The sequence below is a fragment of the Bubalus bubalis genome, chromosome 2, assembly GCF_019923935.1.
Source record: "Bubalus bubalis isolate 160015118507 breed Murrah chromosome 2, NDDB_SH_1, whole genome shotgun sequence".
NCBI classification, from domain to species: domain Eukaryota; kingdom Metazoa; phylum Chordata; class Mammalia; order Artiodactyla; family Bovidae; genus Bubalus; species Bubalus bubalis.
In genome coordinates, this window is record NC_059158.1 from 7,038,925 (window position 1) to 7,063,614 (window position 24,690).

General features: G+C 43.7%; 1 protein-coding gene across 4 annotated transcripts in view; it reads right to left on the bottom strand.

Moving 5' to 3' along the window:
• Positions 1-5,522: 5,522 nt before the first annotated feature.
• Positions 5,523-24,690, bottom strand: part of MAK (male germ cell associated kinase) — a 50,137-nt gene continuing 30,969 nt past the window's right edge. For 2 of the 4 annotated variants that reach the window (XM_025265681.3, XM_025265683.3), the window contains exons 9-14: positions 23,857-24,168; positions 20,310-20,482; positions 18,692-18,840; positions 12,952-13,083; positions 9,621-9,740; positions 5,523-5,800 (exon numbers count right to left, since the gene is read on the bottom strand). In XM_025265681.3, the coding sequence (XP_025121466.2) occupies positions 5,646-5,800; positions 9,621-9,740; positions 12,952-13,083; positions 18,692-18,840; positions 20,310-20,482; positions 23,857-24,168 (1,041 nt within the window). In that variant the 3' untranslated portion in view covers positions 5,523-5,645. Of the gene's footprint in view, positions 5,801-9,620; positions 9,741-10,533; positions 10,609-12,951; positions 13,084-18,691; positions 18,841-20,309; positions 20,483-23,856; positions 24,169-24,690 lie in introns of all 4 variants that reach the window. The other 2 variants (XM_045162474.1, XM_044926983.2) reach the window with 2 other exon arrangements.

A 24,690-nucleotide genomic window follows, 5' to 3' on the forward strand; every position in this document is an offset into this window, starting at 1 on the left:
TAAACTAATACCCATTTTCTGTTCCATGATCTTATCTAGGATAGCATATTACATTTAGTTGCCATGTAGGGTCCTCATGGCTGTGACCATCCTTTCGACTTTCCTTGCTTTTGGTGACCGAGTTTTGAGGAATACTGATCAGGTGTTGTGTAGAATGCGTTTCCGTTGAGATTTGTCTCGTGTCTTTCTCGTGATTAGACTGGGATCTGGGTTTTTTTTAGGAGGAAGATCACAGAGATGAAGTGTCGATTTCATCCCATCAGATGGAGGTTACATGTATGAACATATATACATTATTGTTGATGCTGACATTGATCATCTGGCTGAGATAGTGTTCCTCAGGCTTCTCCATGGTGAAGTTACTCCCTTTTCCCCCACTTTCCCATGTGGTACTCTGAAAGGAAGTCACTCTGCATGCTCCATGCTTAAGAAATGGAGAGTTGTGCTCTGCCTCCTGAGGTCAGAGTGTCTACATAAAAATTACATGGAATTTGAGTGTGTGGAAGATGTCTCCTTGTCCCTGTCTGTAGATCCATCCAGCCATCCACTCTTTCAGTGTGGGCTTAGGTATGATTATTTTCTGGTTTGGGTTGTAATCCAATACTTCTGCATTGATTTTCTTGTTCAGATTGTTGCGGTTTTGAACATGGGGCGCTCTTTTAGTTGTCCCATGGCACATTGATATAGCTAGTCAGTGTAGGCTTTTTTTTTTTTTTGCTTTCTTGCTTTTGTTTTTATAGGACTTCACTATTTCCTGGCACTGTAAGAGGCTCAAGGCTCATCTTGTATGTTTCACACCCCAGCGCCAGAATCGACCATTTCTCCAAGGAGCCCTGGTTTCTTTTATTGGACAGTGTATTGGAAGCCAAGACCTGGTGCTCGATGACGCTTGTTGCTCCTGGGACATTATGTTATCCTTTTACTTTAATTCCTTTGTACTTTTGAAAGTTGTTATTCCTCTTTCTAGTCTCTTAAGCTGAACGCTTAGGTTCACCATGTCTTCAGTGGTTTTGTTTCTCTCGTAAATGGAACAAGGGTATGGTTTTTTCTTTGCAATCTGTTTTGACTGACTTTTACAAGTTTTAATACAGAGGTCTGTCATTTTCCATTTCTAAGGGTATTTATTTCAATTTGATTTTCCCTTTTGACTTTGAAGTGTTTAGAAAAATATTTTTGAATTTTTAAGGGATAATGTTTAAGTAATACTTTTTTATTCTATTACTCTACTGTATAAAGAAGTAGTTTATATATTTCTATTATTTGACATTTTCTTTGCAGCCTAATGTAAACTTTTTGTGCATGTTAAATGTTAGCATTTTGCCTTATTGGTCAAAAGTCTATATAGTATGTATGTTGGATACACTTTGTTTGCTGGGTTACTCATGTCTTATTTTTAAGGCCTCTGGATCTGTTTATTAAGAAAAACCTCCAACTCTGTGTTTTTTCTGGTATTTATGATTAATCTTTGCTTCACATATTTATGTTGTTTTCACATTTAATTTAAAATATTTTCAAACCTAGTGAAAAGTTTTGGTCTCTATTTCTCTATATATATATGAACGTAGGTGTAGAAATACTCAACAAAATATTAGCAAATCACATCCAACAATATATACAGAGAATTACATAACATGATCAAGTGGGATTTATTCTAGGTATACAAAACTGTCTCAGGCATTTGAAAATCAATTACTGTAATCTATCGTATCAACAGACTAAAGAACAAAAATCTTACGATCAGTGATCATTCTCAGTAGATGCAGAAGAAGCATTTGACAGAAGCTAACACTCTTCATAATAAAAACTCTCAAATATAGGAACATCTTCAACTTAATCAAGAAAATCTATTAAAAAAAAAAAACCCTACGGTTAACATCTTGTTTAATAAGGCAAAACTGAATGTTTTCCTGCTAAGATCAGGATGAGGGCAAGGATGTTCACACTCACCACTTTTATTGAGCATTGTACTGGAAGTCCTGGCTAGTTCAATAAGACACGGAAAGGAAATTAATAGTATGCTATAGATTGAGAAGGAAGAATAAAACTATTTTTGTTTGCAGATGACATGATTGTTTATGTAGAAAATTTCAAAGAAATTTTCCTGGGGGGAAAAAAACGTCCTGGATTTAATTATTTAATGTTATAAGTGATTAGAACAGGTATTAGGGTATAATTTTAGTATAAAAAAGTCATTTGCTTCCTTGTAAACGAACAAGTAAATGGGTATAAATCCAACAAATACGTATAAGATCTATGAGGAAAATGACAGTCTAATGAAAGAAGATGTACCTAGAGTGACAGTTACTGTACGTGAATAGGAAAGCTGACGGGGAAGGCGATGGCACCCACTCCAGTACTCTTGCCTGGAAAATCCCATGGACGGAGGAGCCTGGTGGACTGCCGTCTATGGGGTTGCACAGAGTCGGATACGACTGAAGCGACTTAGCAGCAGCAGGAAGGCTGAAGAGTGTCAAGATGTCTTCCCGACTTGACCCATATTGCTTGCTCATTGGAATCCTAATTTTAAAAACCCAGTTATGTTGTCGATAGTGGTAAACTAATACTAGAAGTTTATATGGAGCAGTGCACTTCAGTTGCTCAGTCGTGTCTGACTCTTTGCAACCCCATGAATCGCAGCACACCAGGCCTCCCTGTCCATCACCAATTCCCGGAGTTTACCCAAACTCATGTCCACTGAGTCGGTGATGCCATCCAGCCATCTCATCCTCTGTCGTCCCCTTCTCCTGCCCCTAATCCCTCCCAGCGTCAGGGTCTTTTCCAATGAGTCAACTCTTTGCATGAGGTGGCCAGAGTACTGGAGTTTCAGCTTTAGCATCATTCCTTCCAGAGAACACCCAGGACTGATCTCCTTCAGAATGGACTGGTTGGATCTCCCTCCACTCCAAGGGACACACCACAGTTCAAAAGCATCAATTCTTCAGCGCTCAGCTTTCTTCACAGTCCGACTTTCACATGCATACATGACCACTGGAAAAACCATAGCCTTGACTAGACAGACCTTTGTTGGCAAAGTAATGTGTCTGCTTTTCAATATGCTATCTAGGTTGGTTATGACTTTTCTTCCAAGGAGTAAGCGTCTTTTAATTTCATGGCTGCAATCACCATCTGCAGTGATTTTGGAGCCCCCCAAAATAAAGTCTGAAACTGTTTCCACTGTTTCCCCATCTATTTCCCATGAAGTGATGGGACCAGATGCCATGATCTTTGTTTTCTGAATGTTGAGCTTTAAGCCAACTTTTTCACTCTCTTCTTTCACTTTCATCAAGAGGCTTTTTAGTTCCTCTTCACTTTCTGCCATAAGGATGGTATCATTTGCATATCTGAGGTTATTGATATTTCTCCTGGCAATCTTGATTCCAGCTTGTGCTTCTGGGAGTTGCAAATTAAAAACTAGATACTACTACACACTTATTAGAACACCAAAATCCAAAACACTAACACCACCAAGAGATGGTGAGGATGTGGAGAAACAGAAATTCTCATTCACTGCTGGTGGGGATGCAAAAGGGTAGAGCCACTTTGGAAGATAGTTTTATTCTTAGAAAATCAAACATGCTCCTACTATATGATCCAGCAGTGAGTCAAGTGAAGTGAAAACTGACATCCATACAAAAACATGGACATGAACGTTCATAGCAGCTTTATTCATAATTGCCCAAACTTTGGAAACAACCAAATGTCCTTCAGCTGGTGAATGGATAAACTATGATAGAGTGGGCATATAGACAATGGAATACTATTCAGTGATAAACAGAAATGAGATGCCAAGACAAGACAGCGAGGGACTTTAAATGGATATTACGAAGCAAGAGAAGCCAATCTGAAAAGGCTATATGGTATGTAATTCCAACTGCATGACATTGTGGAAAATGAAAAACTGGAGATGATAAAAAGATCAGTGGTTGCTAGAGGTTTGCAGGGAGGAAGGAATGGGTGGAACAAGGGATTTCTGCGGAAGTGAAACTGTTTTGTATGATACTCTACAACTTTGGTTGTTACATGTCATTATACATGTTGTCCAAACCCACAGAATGTACAGCGCAAAAACCTGAACCCTAATGTAAACTGTGGGCTTTAATAGCAGTGAATCAATATTGGTTCATCAGGTGTAGCAAATGTGCCACACTTGGGCAAGATAGTCATAGTAGGGAGAACGAGGAGGGGGAGATGAGGGAGTGTATGGAAGCTCTCCTTTCTGAGTAGACACTTAATAAACCTGAAACTGGATTTTAAAAAAAGTTGACATTAACAACAAAAACAGGCCTCAGTACGAGTATAAAGTTTAAAAATGTAAAGAAAACAGACTAGTTAACCATATCTATTCACAGTTTAAGAGTTTCCCGGCAACACAAAAGAGTATTTTAGCTTTGAGACATTAAAACTACAAATATATATATGGCCATTATCACTAATATTAATATAAATTACTCTTTAGATTTTAACATTTTCCAACAAGGTGAGTCTTCTGTACAAAAATACCATATTCTTATTATCTTCTAATGTGCCTTTATATAATATCCACAAAATGATACCAATTGCATTTGTTATAAAGTCGTAAAATGCGTAAGATATCAGCAGTTTGATAACATTATTCTTTAAAAAGAATATCCAGTCCATAAAATGACAGGCTTAACTAGACCAGTTCTAAGTTCAAAATGTCAATTTTAAATACCAATTTAAAAATAAAACTAAGAAAATATGTCATAAGTGAGATCACTGCTATAGCAACCAAGTGCATTTGCTCTTCAGAGCAAGTGTGACATTCAGAGCTGAGTCAGTGATCTGTCTGCAGCAGCAGCAGCAGCAAGAATTTGCTTTGGAGAACAAGCTGGCATACTGTGGTGGGAACAGGGAAAGAACACATTTTGAAAGGAATGAACACACGATGTGAAGATGACAGAACCTTGACTTGGTTCAGTTGGAGGTCATCAAGCATTGGGTTTGATGGTCACCATTAATGCAAAGCAGTTGTTATCGGTCAAAATCAAACAGGAGACTCTTTCTCTGCTATAATCAGGTGACGTAATTTTGAAATCTTTGTTAAGTATTTCTAAGAAAGAAACCCTGCTCTAGGTTGGAATTATCATTGCTCCCAAAATTATCTCATTCCAAAAGAGGAAAATGATGAATTACCACCTTTTATAAATCACCACTGCCAAATGGTAGAGGAGAACCTTGGTCACAAAGAACCGTAACTGACAGCGCACACGCATCTATGTAATTGCTGTACAAAACCAAAACAAACCTTTGAGGCCAAACGAAGTATTAGTTGGGGCAAATATAAAACACTCTAAACACTTAATTTCTGGAGGCATTTTTCTTTTAAAAAAGCTTCTTAGAGTATTTAGTATCTAGTAATTTGTAGATCAAATACTTGATACTTTGGCAAATAAAGTTTATTCAATACTTTTAAAGTCCTACCCGTATCAGGATTGTGGGCAATGATGCTAAGAAAATGCATTTCATTTTTAAGAAAAAAATAGATGATTTTTGCTCTTCAGAGTACCCACTATTGTATATTTCTTCCAGAACACAGTAGAAATAGACAGCTGTAGACATTTCCCAGGGTCAGGGGACTTGCGTGGACTCCGTGGCGTGACGCCATGGGGTTTCACGCTAGATTCCTACCGGTGGCCTCCATACTTGGCCACCCAGTCTGTCCTCCCATGCACAGGGGACACTGGCTGTGCACGGTTCACAATATGTAGATTCTTGGCTGTAGGATTATAAGTAGGTCCTGAAAACTGCCCCCGACCAGTTTTGGTGTTCCAGGGATATTCTGAAAGAAAGTACAATCAGAAATTAGAATTTTATTCAGATGACCATGCAAAATAAAGCAGTTCATTTTATGGGGGGAAATCTGAATTTAAAAGATTAATTCAGTGTTTTCTAAAGTTTTTTATATATATGCATATACATATATAAACACCAAAAATTCTAATGTAGAATTGTGCTGATGCCAGTTAGCATTTTCAGCAGCTTCAGAGCCATAATTTCTGGTTTAAAGTTCTGACACTGCTGCTCTTCCATGTTTTGCTCACTGAAGCACCCATCATATTTAGATAGGCAATACCATCTTGGGTGACCAAGAGCAGCTCCTTGGTTTCAGTTCAATGGACAATACCCACAGGGTTGTTGATCAGTCGCTAAGTCGTGTCTGACTGTGTGACCCCATGAACGGCATCCCCAGGGAGCAGGTCCCCTGTCCTTCACTATCTCCCTGAGTTTGCTCAGCTGTCCACTGAGTCGTTGATGCCATCCAGCCATCTCATCCTCTGGATTGCCCCCTTCTCCTCTTGCCTGCAGTCTTTCCCACGTGTTAGTATTTATATCACACTGTGGTTACATCTAAATGACACTTGAACACAGGGTCTGTACAGAAAATGCATTCAGAATTGTCCTGTAAAGTCTGACTTCATGGGGCCCCATAGTAGGTTCCTCTTTAAACTTGAAAATGTGGTTTTAAGTCAAGAAACCTAAATGTTTTATTGGGCAACTGATGGATGACAACATGACCCCAAACCTTTCATCACGAGGCTCGTTTTATTCATACTTGGATTTGGCTGATGAAAACTTTGTGAAACATTTTACTGTGTTAGACATTTGTTACCTGAACAATTTATGAGCTCTGATTGCTTGAACATCTCAAATGACAAAATCATTTTATAGAGAACTTTTTCACATCCTCAGTCCCTGCTTTGCCCCTTCCTTGCTTCAAACTGGCAGCCAGGTGTCAAGCTGTTCTCACTTGATGGTCCATCTTTCTGTTTGGGATTTAAATACCTTTTGACACTGTGTGGTCGGTGTCTTTCTTGGATTATCCTCTATAGGAGTCAATTTTGAAATGACTAACCATTCTGTACACTTAATAATAGCTCTGCTCTATTTATCTGCATGTTTTTCCCATTTCTTTCTTACATTTTTACCGTAGAATCGGGAGTGTAGGAGGAACTCATGGGGGCAGGTGGGTCCTGACGTGCTGCTAGCCTTGGCTGACAGAGAACATAGCCTTAAGTGAGGTGCCATCCTGGTGACGGTCACCTGGGAGGTTGGTGGTTTGGTCGGGACAGGGAGGCCAGGAGCTCTTTCTTGGTTTTAACAGGTCATTTCATCCCACACTTACTTGGTTTAAAGTTCTCAGAGGCAATACAAAGCTCCCTAACAAAGACAGGGACAGCGTCTAGAAGGGCCAGTTAAGTGTGCCTGTTTTCTAGAAACTGCCCTTTAGTTATAACCCACTGGGATACAGACTACCATCGGTATGATAAATTAGCGCCCTTACATCTGAAGACTCCAACCGAGCAGAATGGTACCACGGGTGGGTGGAGGAGAGGGCACTCAGGAGGAGGCCCCGGTAGCTCAGAGAAGGGGAAAGGGAACCCATTCCTAAGTTACCAGTGGGTGAGAAGCAAGGGCCCTGGGGAGTAACACCCAGAGTGGCTTTTTCTCCACATCGTAACTTAGTGACTAAGTCAAGTCCTAAATGCATTTGAAGGAGACTGTGTTCAGGCCAGTATTCATAAAACCTTCCCCCCAAAGGGAATCATTTTGCCACTGAGGCAGGAGTCTTTGCTGAGAAGTAACTCTTTTAGGCCTCCAGCCCCCTGGGGGTGAAGAACCTGGTAGCCCACCCTGCACCACCCCCAGAGCGGAGCTGAGAGCCGTGGATGCTGGCTGTGCGTTTGTTTTAAAACCTGCATGTATCCTCTCAGAGGCGTTTAACCCCTTGCCCGAAACCAAGGAGTTCCTTGTTGGCCAAAGGAAAAGGTGTTTGCCTCTAGTTAAGAACGTGATCCGTAACTCTTAGCAAGACAAAAAACCTCTGTGCAGTGGAGCTCACGATGGCGCCTTCTGCCGCAGAGGCGCTGGGAGAATTCAGTGAGTTACCGTGCCTCAGGACAGGCGGTGTCTGAAGCGGGTCCCTGCTCCAAGTCCCTGTGGCTGTCAGCTCAGGGGACAGGGAGGTACAAGGGGGCTCGGGATGAGAGACGACCTGGCGAGGGAGGCGGTGGCTAATCTGACGTTTCTTCTCCAAACTAGACTAGAGCAGAGAGGGAGGCCGAGAGACGGGGAAACAGTTGAGTAAATACGGTAATGACCTGGTTTTATTCTCTTGTGGGAAACTGTCACACCAGTGGGAGGGCTGGAAGACACATCTCTTCCAGAACAGTGTTTTCCTAAGGATTTGCATTGACCACTTGAGAATGGTTAATATTTACTTCTTTTTTTACCTTTCCTCCTATCACGATCTGTAGGAAAATCTGATAAGCAGAGTAAATGGAAGAGATGAAAAGTTATGAGAGCATTTTACTTAGGAAAAAAAATGAAACCAGGAATATGCATGCTAATCTGACAGAATAATTAATATATAAAGGCCTTAAATCTCTTATAAAAAATAATGTTCAAAAATACTTTTACTTTCTCAGGTACTCAGAATAATTTTGAGACATTATGATTTTCTGTCTTCATATTAAAAAGTGCTAGCAAGCTGTGGCTAATGACTCGTGATAAGGCTGGCTTAAAATATTTGAGGCTGTATAAAAAGTATTGCTATATAAAATTACTTATATATTTTGTTTCAGCAGAGAAATCCTGAAGCAATTCTTTTCACAGATCAGGTAACTGAGTACTGCGTAAGCACTTCTACTGTGGTTAAGATGTAAAATATGAAAGTCCAGTGGTTTTTACAATTTTAACTCCAAGAGTGTGAACTTTAAAGACTGGTGACTCTAACCAGGAGTTCTAATATAAGATCCTGGCTGGGAGAAGACTTTTGAAGTCAACTCATAAAAATTAAACTGTAACTTGGTACCGTATCAAACTTGAAGTTATCTGCCTCAGTGTTTATTTTAGGTGCTTTAATCAGGCAGGATATCTATTTTAGATTGAAATAATTTAGACAACATTCATGGTCAAATCTTGTCAACCCAAGTTTAGAATCCTCACCTCCGTTTCAAGAGCATCCCCCTGAATGTGGCTGTCGTACGCCATACGACTGCAGAGCAGTGACCTAACTAGTCCTTACATTGGAGGGTGGGGAAGGAGACTTCACCACCTACTATATTGCAAGGTAAGTGCCGGTGAGAGTTCTGTGGTTTAGTTCTAAAGCCTAAGACGGACCTGCAGAAGAGCCGCCCGTGAACTAACACGTAGGGAGCCTCAGCGTCTCTCAGGGTTTTGCTCAGTGCTGGGTACCAGGTAGGGAGCTCTGAGAGATTGATCCTCTCACATCTCATCATGCAGCGCAGCACTCTCTCTGGACTTAAGACGAACAGGGTCAGTCCCAGCTCCACTGTTTACGAGCTGAGTGACCCTCAGTGAGCCTCTTACAACACCAGCTTCCTCATCTGAAAAAGGTCGACCTGATGAGGTCGTTGGGACAATTCAGTGGCAACATCCTTGTCTAAGTGACTCCTATCATTAGACTCATCAAACCACATCTTTGGAAGGAAAATGGGACATTTTGCCAAAAGCAATTAGAACTGTAGTTAATAGATGAGACTAATTTAAAAGTCTTCACTCAGGAAAAGTGACTACAGTCTTTGGATGCTCTGTTCTCATCAGAATTCTCAAAAACTGTTATCTGAAGTTGTTCTTACCTGAAGCTGTTGCACCAAGCGGTGCTAAGTGTATCCTCTGGCCAGCTGACCCCACTTCTTTTTTGAAAAAGGAAGGAATATATCCTGACTGATTGTAAGGAGCATAACTTCCAAGATTTCCTAGTGATGTATCATAAAGTTTCAGAGTCAAAAGGTTAATACTTTTAAAGCACCGGAGAGTAACTTTGATTACAACCACTACTAATGCTAAATTCTACTTGGAGGGCATCCTCTATATTTCATGCGAGTTACTACGAGCGTACAGGCACTCACTCCCATTCAGTCCGCAAAACAACCCCCTTAGAGGCATGTTACCCACGCCTGACCTGGCTAAGTTCTCAAAGTAAGTGACCAAGATCGAACGTGAACCCAAAAGGTCACCCTGAGCGCCCCTGGGTTTGTATGACTCCAGCTCGTGACCTGAGAGTGGGTTTCCTTCCAGGAAGCCCCCGTCCCTCTGGCACTTCATCACCTTGTAGAGTCACCCTGGCGAGTGCACCTGTCCTCACAGGGGTGGCTGTACGGGCTGAGCAAGGTGGATCCGGAGCGCTTAGCACAGGATCTGCTGCCAACACGTGCCAGCTGTCATCACCCTCCGTCGCTATCAGTGAAAATACTCTTTCAGTTATTTTCAGCAGATTTGCTTGATTTCTATAAATTGTCATAATTTAAGAAGACAAGCATAGAGCTTTTTTGAGAGCAAGTTACACTTAGAATTCCAACGACTGAAGAAGGAGGCCACTCTCGGTGTGGACGCTCCCATCTCTCCTAGTCCTGGTCTGACCCCTGGAAGCAGGGGCCCTTGGCCGTCACAGGGGCCTCTTAGGACAAGGTTTGGGGTAGATGTTGAGAAGCACATTGGACAGGAGATTCAAAGGACACACCGTACTCATCTACCATGCCCAGAAATTACCTTGTGGGTCCTCTAATTTTTCAGGGAAACTTTCGTTGCATGATAGCTTTTCAATGGGTTTGATTATGCTTTCTTCTAAAGAGAAGGCAGACAGAAAGGAAGAATGAACAAGAAGGAGACTGTTAACAGGAAAAGCAGAGGAAAAATGAATTTCATGATTAGTGAAAAGACCCAGAGAGAAACCTTGAAAGGAGAATGTTTTCTGTGCAGTCACCGCTTTCATTTGCTGTCGATCATCTATTCCCCTGGGGCTCAAAGCTGTGGGGCTGTCATTTGACTGTATTCAACCAGTCGGTCCAGCGAATACTATTTTTAAGTAACCGAGAAAAAAAGAAGCACATCGCAGTGCTGCAGTGTCGGACGTCTCGGCACTGTTAGGTGGGTAAGTTGAGTCTCCACAGCACGGAGAAAGCTTGTGAGCTATCAGAGTCTGTGATGGCACTCAGAACTCCTCAGCTGCTGCAACGGTGGCCCTCACCCTCTCGATCCAATACCACCTACATTTCCTTTCTAAAAAAGAGCTCACTTTCAGCTGCCATCTAAAATGTTTCACCATAAGTCTTAGCAGTGCCAAAGGATGTACCTTCTGGCCTAGTGTGATTATAGATATTTAAAAATAAACTATTACATCTCTCTCTTAAATACAACCAATGGAACCTAAACCATAGTGATTTTACCCTCACCAGTACTGACTTACGGAGAAGGCAGTGGCACCCCACTCCAGTACTCTTGCCTGGAAAATCCCATGGATGGAGGAGCCTGGTGGGCTGCAGTCCATGGGGTCACTAAGAGTCGGACACGACTGAGCAACTTCACTTTCACTTTTCACTTTCATGCATTGGAGAAGGAAATGGCAACCCACTCCAGTGTTCCTGCCTGGAGAATCCCAGGGACGGGGGAGCCTGGTGGGCTGCCGTCTATGGGGTTGCACAGAGTTGGACACGACTGAAGCGACTTAGCAGCAGCAGCAGCAGCAGCAATACTGACTTAAGAAATATGTGACCACAGTCCTTTGTGACAGAGAATTTCACATGAATCTCTTTTCTCTCTAAAATTTTATTTTTATTCATATGTCAACTCATTTTATCCAAACATATTGTTAGATTTAAAAGTCTTTAACCAGTCAAAAATATGTATAGATTAAAACCTTTAAAAAAGGGTCTCGTAACCAACCATAAGTATATTAAAATACTTTTTTTCTGTATTAGTTAGAATGATTCATTGTATATAATTAAAAAGGTGAATATTATAAAACTTGATTATTAAAAATGAAAGGCTGGATGTTTTTTGAAATTCATCTCTTAATGAAAAAGATAGAACCTTATACAAGTGGTTCGTTCATCCATAAATAAATACAGCATGCTCAGTCGTGTCTGACTCTTCGAGACCCCATGAACTATAGCCTGCCAGGCTCCTCTGGCCATGGGACTTCCCAGGCAAGAATACTGGAGTGGGTTGTCATGCTCTCCTCCAGGGGATCTTCCCGACCCAGAGATTGAACTCCCATCTCCTGCATTGCAGATGGATTCTTTACTGCTGAGCCACCAGGGAAGCCCAAATAAATATTATTTATTGCTAAAATCAGACAGAATTCAGCTTCAATTTTTTTTTAAGATGGTAAGTAACAAGAAATCTCTCGAAATCTCATAAATGCATAGTAGGAAATGAAAGGTGTTTAGTTACCGTTTTATGACTGTAGTCTTTGACTCTGTTCAGAGTTACCAAATATCACACAATGATCTCATAAAAAATGATCTAAAATTTTTTTTAATTTTATGTTGGAGTACAGTGGAACTAATACAGTATTGTATTAGTTCTAAGAATGATTTTTAATTATCATTCAGCTGTAACTCAGGTTCTTCTTCAGTTACTTTACAAGAACTGGAAACAACTTGACTTTAAAATTTTTTTAAATTTTATGCTGGAGTACAGTGGAACTAATACAGTATTGTATTAGTTTTAAGAATGATTTTTAATTATCATTCAGCTGTAACTCAGGTTCACCTTCCATTTTTTTTACAAGAACTGGAAACAGACTTAAAAAGAATCTGTCCCCCAGTCATCAGAGGGACTCACTGTCTCAACACTGGCACCAAGGCATCGAATCGGTCCTCTGACTGGCACCCCAGATATTTTCACACCTGAGTGGCGGGTGTGAGTGCTGACAAGTCTTTTCTTTTGTAAAACAGGAGAAAAGAGACCCCTGCTCAGGCAGATCTTTTAGGAAAGAACCCACAGAGAAGTTAAGATCTAGCAAGTGATTTCCTGAAAACTCTCCATGCTGAGGACCAGCTGGAAACCCTCCTTTGCCCCCAAAGGCATCTTGGTTGGAAGAAGGAGGCCACAGTACATTTAAAAGTAAAAATCTGCAGAAGGAGAATGACATAAATTCATACTTTGGATGCAGTCTTGCTTTACCTGCGTTATTCCTTCTGAAAGCAAGTTCTGCCCCCAAGGGTCCCAGTGACTTAGGAAACAACCGGTTGTTCCAGACATACGGGTTCATATCCCTTCCACTGGCAACCAGGGACACGTTCTTGGGGTTGACACCTTAGAAGGACAAAACAGTCATTTGAGAGGTTAGAGTGTGATCGTAAACTTGAAGGAAAAATATACATTAAAACTAAGACTAGAAATAACTTGGGGGAATGCAAATAAATTTTGGCTGTAGGATAGCAAATACTTGCTATGTGACACCTTCCTAACCCTCAATACAATAACCTGGAATCCTCACTGTGTCTTTTAGAAATGTAAGGGTTGTTTTTTTTTTAATGCAAATAATAATAAACATTGGACATTTCCTGCTAAATGTTTTGTAAAAACTGAGATGGCACAAAAATCTTCCAAAAGACACTTCCATGTCACTCACTCATTTTGAGTGTGCGATCTATGCCAGACCCTTCTTGGTTGGTTTCAAGCTGGGAAAACGTTCTGGATTCAGCTGGAAAAAACAGACATGTGGCCAAAAACCCAGGGGGACTGAGAAGTTGCAAAGTACATGTAAAGATTCATCTGGGGAGCTTATTTGCATGTCAGATACAGTAAAATCTCAACAATTTATTTATGATTGTCCAAAATCTGGGAAAGGTGGAATCAGCCTTCGTTACCCAGTGGTCAGAAGGTGTTGGCTTAATATGTTTTAAAGAGATTTGAACACTTCCTGAACTTACTGTCTTTTTACTGATAATTAAATTTGGTTCAGTTTAGGAGACACCAGAGACATCACAGTGTCTAAGCCTCTGGGTTGTATGTGTAGGGTTCTCTACCACTAATGTAGCGAGTCAGAAACTGTCCCCAGGTGATACAGGCTCTGGCTTTTCACAGAGCTTCTTGGCAAGGCGTCACGTTTCTGAGACATATAATATCCCTTGTTTTAAAGCCAGAAACACTCCTGGTGGTCCTGACTTGAGCCTCAAGGTTACTTATCATCAGTTCTCTAAGGAAACACTCCATAGGTAAATCATTTCCCTTTATTATAGGATGTAGCTCCTTATGGATTTTGGTTACTAATAAAATACCTACAAATAGAACTACAATAAGCAATTACCCAACAATAGAGAAGATGCACCAAGTAGCAATTACTCAGGTTAAAAACATCCTTAAATATTTACCCACAAAGAAGGTATCAGGTCAGGGGGAAAAACTACAAATCTATCTAGGTGAACATTTTTTATAGTTCAACAAAGAATGAGCCCTGAATAGTTATTTTAAGACAATTAGCCTTGCAATACTCCGAGTTCTTAAAAGGACATACATACTACACTATTGAAGGTAACTGCTTCAATTCTTTGTCTTTTTAAAGATTTCAGTTTTCTTGGAAATAGACAAAATGTAGAATTTTAAAACATGTATTAGTTTACAGGCTTTTCTAGACCACCTTCTTAAACTAAACAGTCTTAAAGAGAGGCAGAAATCACTCTACTATCATCCCTCCTCTCAAAGGAAGTTAAAAAGTCAGTTAGCAAATATTTACCGAGCACCTCCCGCGTGCCAGGCAGCGTGTGTGGCACTGGGGAAAAAGTGGTGAACAGAACAGACCCGTCTCTGCCCTTGTGGCTCTTACAGTCTGCTGCTGCTGATGCTAAGTCACTTCAGTCGTGTCCGACTCTGTGCGACCCCATAGACGGCAGCCCACCAGGCTCTCCCGTCCCTGGCATTCTCCAGGCAAGAACACTGGAGTGGGTTGCCATTTCCTTCTCCAATGCATAAAAGTGAAAGGTGAAAGTGAAGTCGCTCAGTCGTGTCTGACTCTTAGCGACCCCATGGACTGCAGCCCACCAGGCTCCTCCGTCCATGGGTTTTTTCAGGCAAGAGTACTGGAGTGGGGCGCCATTGCTGTCTCTGCTTACAATCTACTCTGATAAAAAGGGAGACATCAACAGCTGTAGAGAAGCAATTAGCAGTGTGGGGATTATTTACAAGAATCTCATGCTGAGGGGACAAAAAACAGAAGCAACTAAGCCAGTCTTTCTTTTAAAAAGGTACTTTAAAGCTGAAATGTGAATCATGCTGGGGACTTGGTAGTTGGTAGGGAAGTGTGTTTCTGGAAGGGAAAGAACCTGGAGCCAATCCCAAGGATGGAGGAGGGTGGGGGGAACGGGACCTGGCCTGAATGGGGCTGGAGCGGGGGGCAAGCTGGCGGCAGATCCCAGAATTCGTGTCTTGCTAAGAAATTGAAAATACAGTTGGGAGGGGCACACGCAGAAATGACACAGGATGCTGGATTTACCAGGTGGAAGGAAGGACTGTATGTGACAATGAGACTCGAGAAGGGTCCACGAGAGCCAGGTTTCAAAAGTGCCGGAACCAGGAGTGAGACCAGAGGGCGTCCCAGAGATGGTTAGCATGTCCTCCGTACAGTCTATTTGCAACAACTACCTTGAGATCATTAAGTACCTAAGGCTTACAGGGTGAGCTGATGACCACAGTCCCACTGTAAGAAACATAACAGAACCTCAGAGTCACGCTCCAGTACACAGCCGGTCAGCAGCAGGTCAGTAACTATGACTCTTGCATCTCTCTCCCTGAAGGCCAGTGTCACAGATCTGCCAGTCCTTGTAGTATAATGTCATGCTGCCCTGAAATTATATGGCACATTTCGGGAGCTCCCATGATCCTGAAGGTTGATGCTTAATAAGACCTTAATACTTGGCTTTACAGTTGAACAAAAAAAAAAGGCGGGGCCCAAAAGTAATATTCTCTGTTATTCCTGAAGCTATTCAATGAGTAACTATGGACCATAAATAAATGTCAAAGATCACTTCTTTGTGTATCTGTTCTCTGCTGGCTCACAGTAGGTGCTCAATAAATGTTTGTCCAAGTGACTGAGCTGAGCTCAATTCTAGTTTCAATTCTCACCCAGCTCTAGAGGGGCCATCTTTGAGACAGAATGTGTCAGAACAGGGTACAGTAAGGCTCAGATTTAGATTGCAAACAATTCATTCTAATTTTGAGTGTTTCTTCAGTTCAGTCGCTCAGTCGTGTCTGACTCTTTGTGACCCCATGAATCGCAGCACTCCAGGCCTCCCTGTCCATCACCTACTCCCAGAGTTCACCCAGACTCATGTGCATTGAGTCGGTGGTGCCATCCAGCCATCTCATCCTCTGTCGTCCCCTTCTCCTCCTGCCCCCAATCCCTCCCAGAATCAGGGTCTTTTCCAGTGAGTCAACTCTTCGCATGAGGTGACCAAAGTATTGGAGTTTCAGCCTCAGCATCAGTCCTTCCAATGAACACCCAGGACTGGTCTCCTTTAGGATGGACTGGTTGGATCTCCTTGCAGTCCAAGGGACTCTCAAGAGTCTTCTCCAACACCACAGTTCAAAAGCATCAATTCTTCAGCACTCAGCTCTCTTCAGAGTCCAACTCTCACATGCATACATGACCACTGAAAAAACCATAGCCTTGACTAGATGGATCTTTGTTGGCAAAGTAATGTCTCTGCTTTTTAATATGCTATCTCTGATCATAACTTTCCTTCCAAGGAGTAAGCGTCTTTTAATTTCATAGCTGCAATCACCATCTGTAGTGATTTTGGAGCCCCAAAAATAAAGTCTGACACTGTTTCTACTGTTTCCCCATCTATTTCCCATGAAGTAATGGGACCAGATGCCACGATCTTAGTTTTCTGAATGTTGAGCTTTAAGCCAATTTTTTCACTCTCCTCTTTCACTTTCATCAAGAGGCTCTTTAGTTCTTCTACATTTTATGCCATAAGGGTGGTGTCATCTGCATATCTGAGGTTATTGATATTTCTCCCGGCAGTCTTGATTCCAGATTGTGCTTCTTCCAGCCCAGCGTTTCTCATGATGTACTCTGCATAAAAGTTAAATAAGCAGGGTGACAATATACAGCCTTGAGGTACTTTTTCCTATTTGGAACCAGTCTGTTGTTCCATGTCCAGTTCTAACTGTTGCTTCCTGACCTGCATACAGGTTTCTCAAGAGGCAGGTCAGGTGGTCTGGTATTCCCATCTCTTTCAGAATTTTCCACAGTTGATTGTGATCCACACAGTCAAAGGCTTTGGCATAGTCAATAAAGCAGAAATAGATGTTTTTCTGGAACTCTCTTGCTTTTTCCATGATCCAGCGGATGTTGGCAATTTGATCTCTGGTTCCTCTGCCTTTTCTAAAACCAGCTTGAATATCTGGAAGTTCACAGTTCATATATTGTTGAAGCCTGGCCTGGAGAATTTTGAGTATTACTTTACTAGTGTGTGAGACAAGTGCAATTGTGTGGTAGTTTGAGCATTCTTTGGCATTGCCTTTCTTTGGCATTAGAATGACAACTGACCTTTTCCAGTCCTGTGGCCACTGCTGAGTTTTCCAAATTTGCTGGCATATTGAGTGCAGCACTTTCACAGCATCATCTTTCAGGATTTGAAATAGCTCAACTGGAATTCCATCACCTCCACTAGCTTTGTTCGTAGTAATGCTTTCTAAGGCCCACTTGACTTCATATTCCAGGATGTCTGGCTCTAGGTGAGTGATCACACCATCGCGATTATCTGTGTTTCTTAGGCTTCAATGTACAGCCATGCTTCTGACCCAGAGTAAGCAGAATTGGTTAGAGCTTTCTGGTTAAAAATGAAACAATCAGACAGGTCTCAGATACCCTGAAATAACTTGAAAACTACATTAGGAAACAAGCAGAACTGGGAAAAGGGTGTTTGGGATCCATTTATCCTCTGCCCCGGCAGCTCAGATGCTAAAGAATCTGCCTGCAGTGCAGCAGACCCAGGTTTGCTCCCCAGTTCGGCAAGATCCCCTGGAGAACGAAATGGCAACCCACTCCAGTATTCTTGCCTGGGGGATCCCATGGACAGAGGAGCCTTATGGGCTACAGTCCACAGGCTGGCAGAGTCGGGAGATGACTGAGCCACTAATACTAAGCTCTGCCGAAAATTTTACAATCGCCTTTCCCACCACCAGAGGGTGAACTTCTATAGATAACAATCACTGATTTTATTTCAGTGAGGTGGATTCAGTTTAAAAAAAGAAAGGAAAAATGTCCCCCAGGAATCAGTGTTCTGAAAACCCTGTTACACCCCTGCTCTTGCAGTCAGAACAGAACCTCCTCATGGTTTCAACACCAGAACTGACACTGACTGGGGCCTTTGCACCTCTCCAAGTGCACCCTCTCTTATGGTCTTAATTCCCACTCCTCTCACCGCGGTCCTAAGGAGTTCAGTCCCAGAACAAGTCATCGCCCTCTCTACCCAGATATGGACAGCGGCCCCGTGACCAGTCCCCCGACCCCTTTTGAGCCCCTAAGCGTGGTCTACCTAGCAGCTAGATGATCTTTTAAAAGCACACATCAGATTATTTAGGGAACATATATAAATTCTATCTCTTAAAAAAAACTTGTAATGGGACTGCAGAATTGTCTGAATAAAGCTTCGCGTTTATGAAGGCACAGCTTTGGTGGGGAGGGTGGTGGTTTCTGTAGCACACTCATCATCTTGATTTGCGGCTCCCAGGCATTTCTTGAGCCCATTTCACAGAGGCAGAAGGTCCAGAACAGTGCCTGGTGACAGGCTGGGCCAGCAGAGGGCTGCAACGGCGGGTCATGGGCGCCCTTTCGTCAAAGACTCAGAGACCCTGGAGCATGACCTGCTAACATGCTTTCGCCACCAGGAAACATTTTGTGGTCTTTACTTACCCGGAAGGTATCTTGACTGTTTCAAATAGTACTGTTTGGCCGTGGAAGCAGCTGACAGTTCCGAATCTGATTTCAGGGTAACAGCAGCAGGTAAGCTCTTGTTTTCCCTTGTTGAGTAGCTGGAGCCCGCGGGCACCGACTCTGGAAGCCTCGAAAGTCAACATGAAGGGATGTCACCAGGTGAAGAACAGCAAGGTGATGCCGCTTGGCGCTCCCCCACCCTCTGCACACCTTTTCAGACCCGCCAGTGGTTTCCATCAGCGTCCTTTGGCCGATAAGACACCCCTGAGTGTCAACTCTGGCTGAGCAGAGACACTGCAGTGCGCAGAAATTGTTCCCAATACTGGACAGCGTGCAGCACAAAGATTTTAGAACTAAGCAGTAATTGCCCTGTGTACAGCGTGTTTCCTTTTTTTTTTTTTTTTTTGTCTATACCTGCGGCAGCTGTGGGTTCAGGATGTGGCAACATGTTGTGTTGAAAGGGGAGAAACTCTCAGCCATGTCCACCCGTCTACTCCGGGGGTGCGGCTCCACGAGGGTGTTGGGAAACGCTTTGGGTTGGGCTAAGGAGGGCTGCAGTGGGAAGAAGGGCTAGGAGAGATCCCAGACAAAACTTCCGGTGAGCCTAATGCCCTGCAGGGAAATAACGCGTTTGCGAGACATGCCAGGTCCCAGGAGAAGGGACCCATGCTGCCCGCCGCGCCCACCTCCCCCAGCCCCGGTCCCGTGCTGGAACGCAGGCCTTCGGCGTGCCGGCCTGGCTCTGTCTAGCGCAGAGGCCATTTCTCCGAGCAGCGGCCGTCGCTGCCAGAGGAGACGGCTGTGATTCTGTGTGTTTTGCTGCCTATTGCTCTGCATGTGGTCCTTCACCACAACCTTCTCCCCGCTCCTCTGCGGAGGCCTGGCCACACTGGCCGCCCTTGTCACCTGTCTGATCCCCGGCCTCCGTGCTCACCCCCGGGAGATCCCCACCCACTCGACCCCCTGGGAGATGGACACTCAGGTGACTGGCCCTCTCTGAACCACTGGCCACAGCTTTGGGGTGGCCCTGGACACCAGGAGACCCTTCATGAGAAACAGCCCTACTGGAAGTTCAAGAGGGAGGGGACACACGTATTCATGTTGATGTCGGGCAGAAACCATCACAATATTATACAGTAATTATCTTCCAATTAAAAATTTAAAAAGAGACTGCTAGAGATATCAAGTTTTCAAGAAAAGTCCAGAAAACGAGCAAAAATGTTCAGAGCAGCAAGCAAAGGATCCACTCTGAACGCTACCGGCAGAGGAAACCATGACCTTTGTAGATTGTGCTTGGCTTTTTGCAAAGAGGAGTGTGGGCTTCAAAGGCCAGTCATGGTGGATGTAATTCAGCGGGGGCACACTCAACGCTGCACGTGATAACCCCTCACCCCACACCCTCGGCCCGAGGGTGATCCCGAGACTCGTTCCTGTGCGGAGTCAGGGGTCTGAACTTCCCCAAAGGGAAGCGCAGAGATCTGGGTTTGAGCTACTTCTTACCTTTTGCCATCTACACTCATTTGCGCTTATCGAGTAGAGTCAAGTTGACGCGGGCTGAAAAATATATGTTCCTGAGAAAACGTGAGCCCTCCCTTACCGAAACGGAGACTCCTTTCTCCTCGTCTCCTTGGACAAGCCCATGCTTGGCTTCTTGGAATGGGAGGCTCCAAAGTCGCTGTCCTCCAGGTCTGCCCAGCCGTCTCCAGCCTTGAACACGGCCTGGCCCCAGCGCCTCCGGGCGCCTTTGTGGCCCAGGGCGCCGCCCGGCTTCTGTGGTGGGAAAGCAGCATCGCCGTCTTTAATCGGGGGCCGAGGGCCGAGGGCCTACTGTGTGCAGGCTGTCACATTCGGTGCTGCCTGTCCCCATCCTCAAGGGGCTTTCCACAGAGTTAAGGAGACACACGGGTACACAGTGTTTTAAGATGCTGACAAAGACAGCGCAGGTTAAAAGTGTGATAGGCTGTTGAGAAAGATCTCTGTGAACCTGGGTTGCGGGAGGCTTGAGTACTTAGGATCAGAGCTAAGTCTTCGTTGACGTGTAATCTAGAAAACTTCCATGGGTGGCTTTTTGGGCAAATGACCTAACTTTTCAAAGCCTTAGTTTCCTTCCCCTTAAATGGTGGTGTGTGTGTGGGGGATACAGTGTTTATATCTTAGTGTTTTTGGATTTGATAGTAAAATACATCAAAAGTTTTTAGCAGGGGCCCTTGCATGTACAGGCTTCCCTGGTGGCTCAGCTGGTTAAGAATCCACCTGCAATGTGGGAGACCTGGGTTTGAGCCCTGGGGTGGGGAAGATCCCCTGGAGAAGAGAAAGGCTACCCACTCCAGCATTCTGGCCTGGAGAATTCCATGGACTGTATAGTCCATGGGGTCACAAAGAGTTGGACATGAGTGAGCGACTTTCACTTCCTTGCACGTAAGTGTGACTGTATTAGGTATGTTAGGTATTGTTGTTATTCTACGGTTTGGAAAAGGAAATGGATGAAGTATATCTTTTTAATAGAGAAGTGTCAGTGGGTGTTCTGGGGAGAAAATGTAGACGGAGTTGAGTGGACTGCATGTGTTGTGCTGTTGGAGGTCGAGGCTGTAAAGACAGATGGGTGCTCTGTGCTGCAGGACCTTGCATGAATCCCTAAGACACGGCAGCTGTCCTCTGGGCCATGGAGAACGCTGGATGTTTTTGAGCTAAAAAAGTCATGTGATAAAGGCCCCTTTTGGGAAAGGTCAGGCTCATCAGAGAGGAGGCCTTTGCAGTTAGAGTGGCATGCAGTGACAAGGACAGCAGATTCATCGTGGCTGGAATGCTTGAGAAAGCACACGCTTCTGTTAACAAGGAGTAAAAGGTCTGGATTCAGTGTCTCTCTGAACAGAGGTCAAGGTGAGTGTGGCAGACACTGCTGGTTGCCCCCTCAGTAGCCACCCTCCTCTGTCTCCTTACTAGGATTCTCTTCTGGGCGGCAGTCTGCCCATGTAAAATACCTAAAACAAAATGCCAGCCTCCCTCGCAGCTCTGTGTACCCAGGGGACACGATCTAGCCAGTGAGATGAAGTGCCCATCTGTTGGGAGGGGCTTCCAGGAGGGCCAGCGTTAGGCTCTGCTGGTGGCGTGTGCCTGTGTGTTTCACTCTTGCCCCCTTGGGGATGGCAGACACAACCCCAGGGAGCAGCAGCCATCCATGGGACTGGGAGCCTCCCACTGAGTGTGGTGGTGGGGACAGGGAGACAGGGCAGTCCGGTGCTCTTTACAAGCGGCACCAGCCCTGGCTGGCCCACCACCCGCCTTCTTGCTATCAGAGAAAAACACCCCTCCTGGTTTAAGCCACAGGGGGTCAGGTTCTGTCTTAAGTCACCGAGTGTGGTCCTACAGGACACAGAGAAGGAGAGGCAGGCATGACTTCACAGTGTGAGCCCGGCTTCTCAGAGGGGTGGCTCCGTTAATAAGGAATGAGGAAGAAGACCTAGGCTGGGGCAGACAATGAGGCGGTTTTATTCAGATTAACGTGGGTGTTCTGGGGCTCACGTAAACTGAGAAATCCACAAGGTGACTGAAAATTGGGAATTTGGAAGCAAGGTCAGCAAATTCAGCTGCATTTGAAGCAAGAAGATGCTTAAAGAGTGGATATGCCATTGCTTGAAGCTCATGGTGCCATAGTGATGGGTGATGAACAATAAGTGGTGTTTGAGAGAGAATGAGCTCCAGACTAAGGAGAACAAGGAGATCCAAAGCCTCAGATGGGCACAGTTAATCAAAGTTATCCTTGTCTGAGCCTGAGACTCGTATTTCAGTTGAACTCTATGTTAGGAGCTGCTGAACAATGCCAGTAACATCTAGTCGTCTTATGTCTGAGAAGATTGGAAAAGGGAAAGTATTAATAACTTTTATAAAGTAGCAGGTGGATTTTTACGAACTCTACAGTAGTAAGTTTGGTACCAGCTGAGGGCAAAGACTAACGGCAGTTACAAAAAGAGAGAGTGTGCTAGGAAAGAAAGGCAGTAAATTGTTCAGGTCACTTTGGGAATGCACACGGGGGCTGCATAGTGCAAGGTGCTGAGTAGCTATGACTGAATTTCCTTTTCTTTCCCTCCTGGTACGAGTCACCATTTTATGTGCTTTTCAAGGGGGAAAAAAAAAGATAACCCTTGATGGCATGAGTGAACACCGTTCCGGAACTGTGGTGGTGATTCACCCAGTTTGTATTTCCTACCTGCTATCTGCCACTAGTTCTGGAGAAGGGGAATGAAGGACAGGGAGGGGACTCGGGGGGAGTCAGCTATCAGTGAGTTCCAGCGGAGCCTGAGAGGGAACTGGGGGTGTGTTTCTCCTGGAGAAAGTGGCAGGTAAGGTAAGGGTGAATTTCCAGTATCTGAAGGCTGCCTTTCTGAAAGTGATTCACTTTTATTAAAAGCTGCAGAAACCAAGGACTTCCCTGGTAGCCTGGTGGTTAAAAATCTGCCTTCAAATGCAGGGGCTGTGGGTTTGATCGCTGGTCTGAGAGCCAAGATTCCACGTGCCTCCCGGCCAAAACAAAACCAAAACAGAAAACGGAAACAATACTGTAACAAATTCAATAAAAACTTTAAAAAATGGCCCACATAAAAAAAAAAAAAAATTTTTTTTTTGAAACCAGATTTTAGTTCACTGTGAGGAAGAACTTTCTAGTAGTCAGAATTGTCCGAAAGGTAACGTGGACTCCTTAAGACCCTCAGGGTGATTGAAAATCAGTGTGGATATTTACTTATTTATTCATTCAACAGATATTTGTTGAGAATTTACCACGTGCCAGACAGCTTCTCTGGTGGCTCAGATGGTAAAGGATCTACCTGCAATGCAGGAGACCTGGGGTTTGATCCCTGGATTGGGAAGATCCCCTGAAGAAGGGGATGGCTACCTACTGCAGTATTCTTGCCTGGAGAATCCCATGGACAAAGAGCCTGGTGGGCTACAGTCTATGGGGTCACAAAGAGTTGGACAGGACTGAGCGACTCACACTTTCACTTTTAGACACTGTTCTGGGTTCTGGGTCTGTACTGATAAACGAAACAGACAAACATCTTTTATAGCTTCCCTGACTCTGAGAGAATGCCTAGAAAGGAAATCCTAGTGGAACCAAACCATCCAAAGTGTCATATTGGGCTACTTACAGTGGGCATATTTTTGACGATACTTGGAAAGAGGGTTGGCGGCCTTTTCTGCTGCCTGTGCTGTTTGGGTGCTGGCTGGACACCCACGTTCTGCGGCGGCTGGATAGACTGCAGTGGCTGGTGGCTGTTCTTCAGCTGGGGCGGTCCGGCAGCCTGGTCATTGATGTCCGGCAGAGGCTGAGGTTCTGGATCCGCTGCAGATGGCTTTGGTTCGAGTGGTTGCACAAGCTTATTTAAAGGCTGTTTCGATTCCAAATGATGTGAGGAAGGGCTTAATACTTGACCAACTTGAAAATATGGGTGTTTCAAGGCCTGTAGCAGCATGGAAATAACAAATGAAAAATGGTTTCTCCTAAATTTATTGCATATACACTACCATCCGGCGTTGGGCTAGGCATGTATCACCCGTCTGGGTAAGTTTCAAAGATTTACAGAGTATCCACCTTTTCCCTTATGTGATGACTTTAAAAAGATACCCAGGAAAAAATAATTTGAGAACTAAATTTCATTTAAAAATTGAAAAAGTACATGTTAGTAGGAAGAATATAAGACTCACATTCAGTAATTTTCACATCCAGTCAAAGCAAAAGCAAATGTTCTTTTAAAGACTTTGTATGAAAACAAAATCTAGCTTGTAACATTGGCTGAATTTGAAAAAAATTCAAACCAAAATGGTAGATACTGATAATGGTTTAGACCCCATAAAGGCATTAAGAAAAATGAGTTAAGAAAACCTTCTACGTAGTTTGTTTTTAGTGAAAAACTCTACCATCATATAAAATTCAGGGTTATTCTAACTATAACTCCATATTGACTAGCAATAAAAAAATTCTA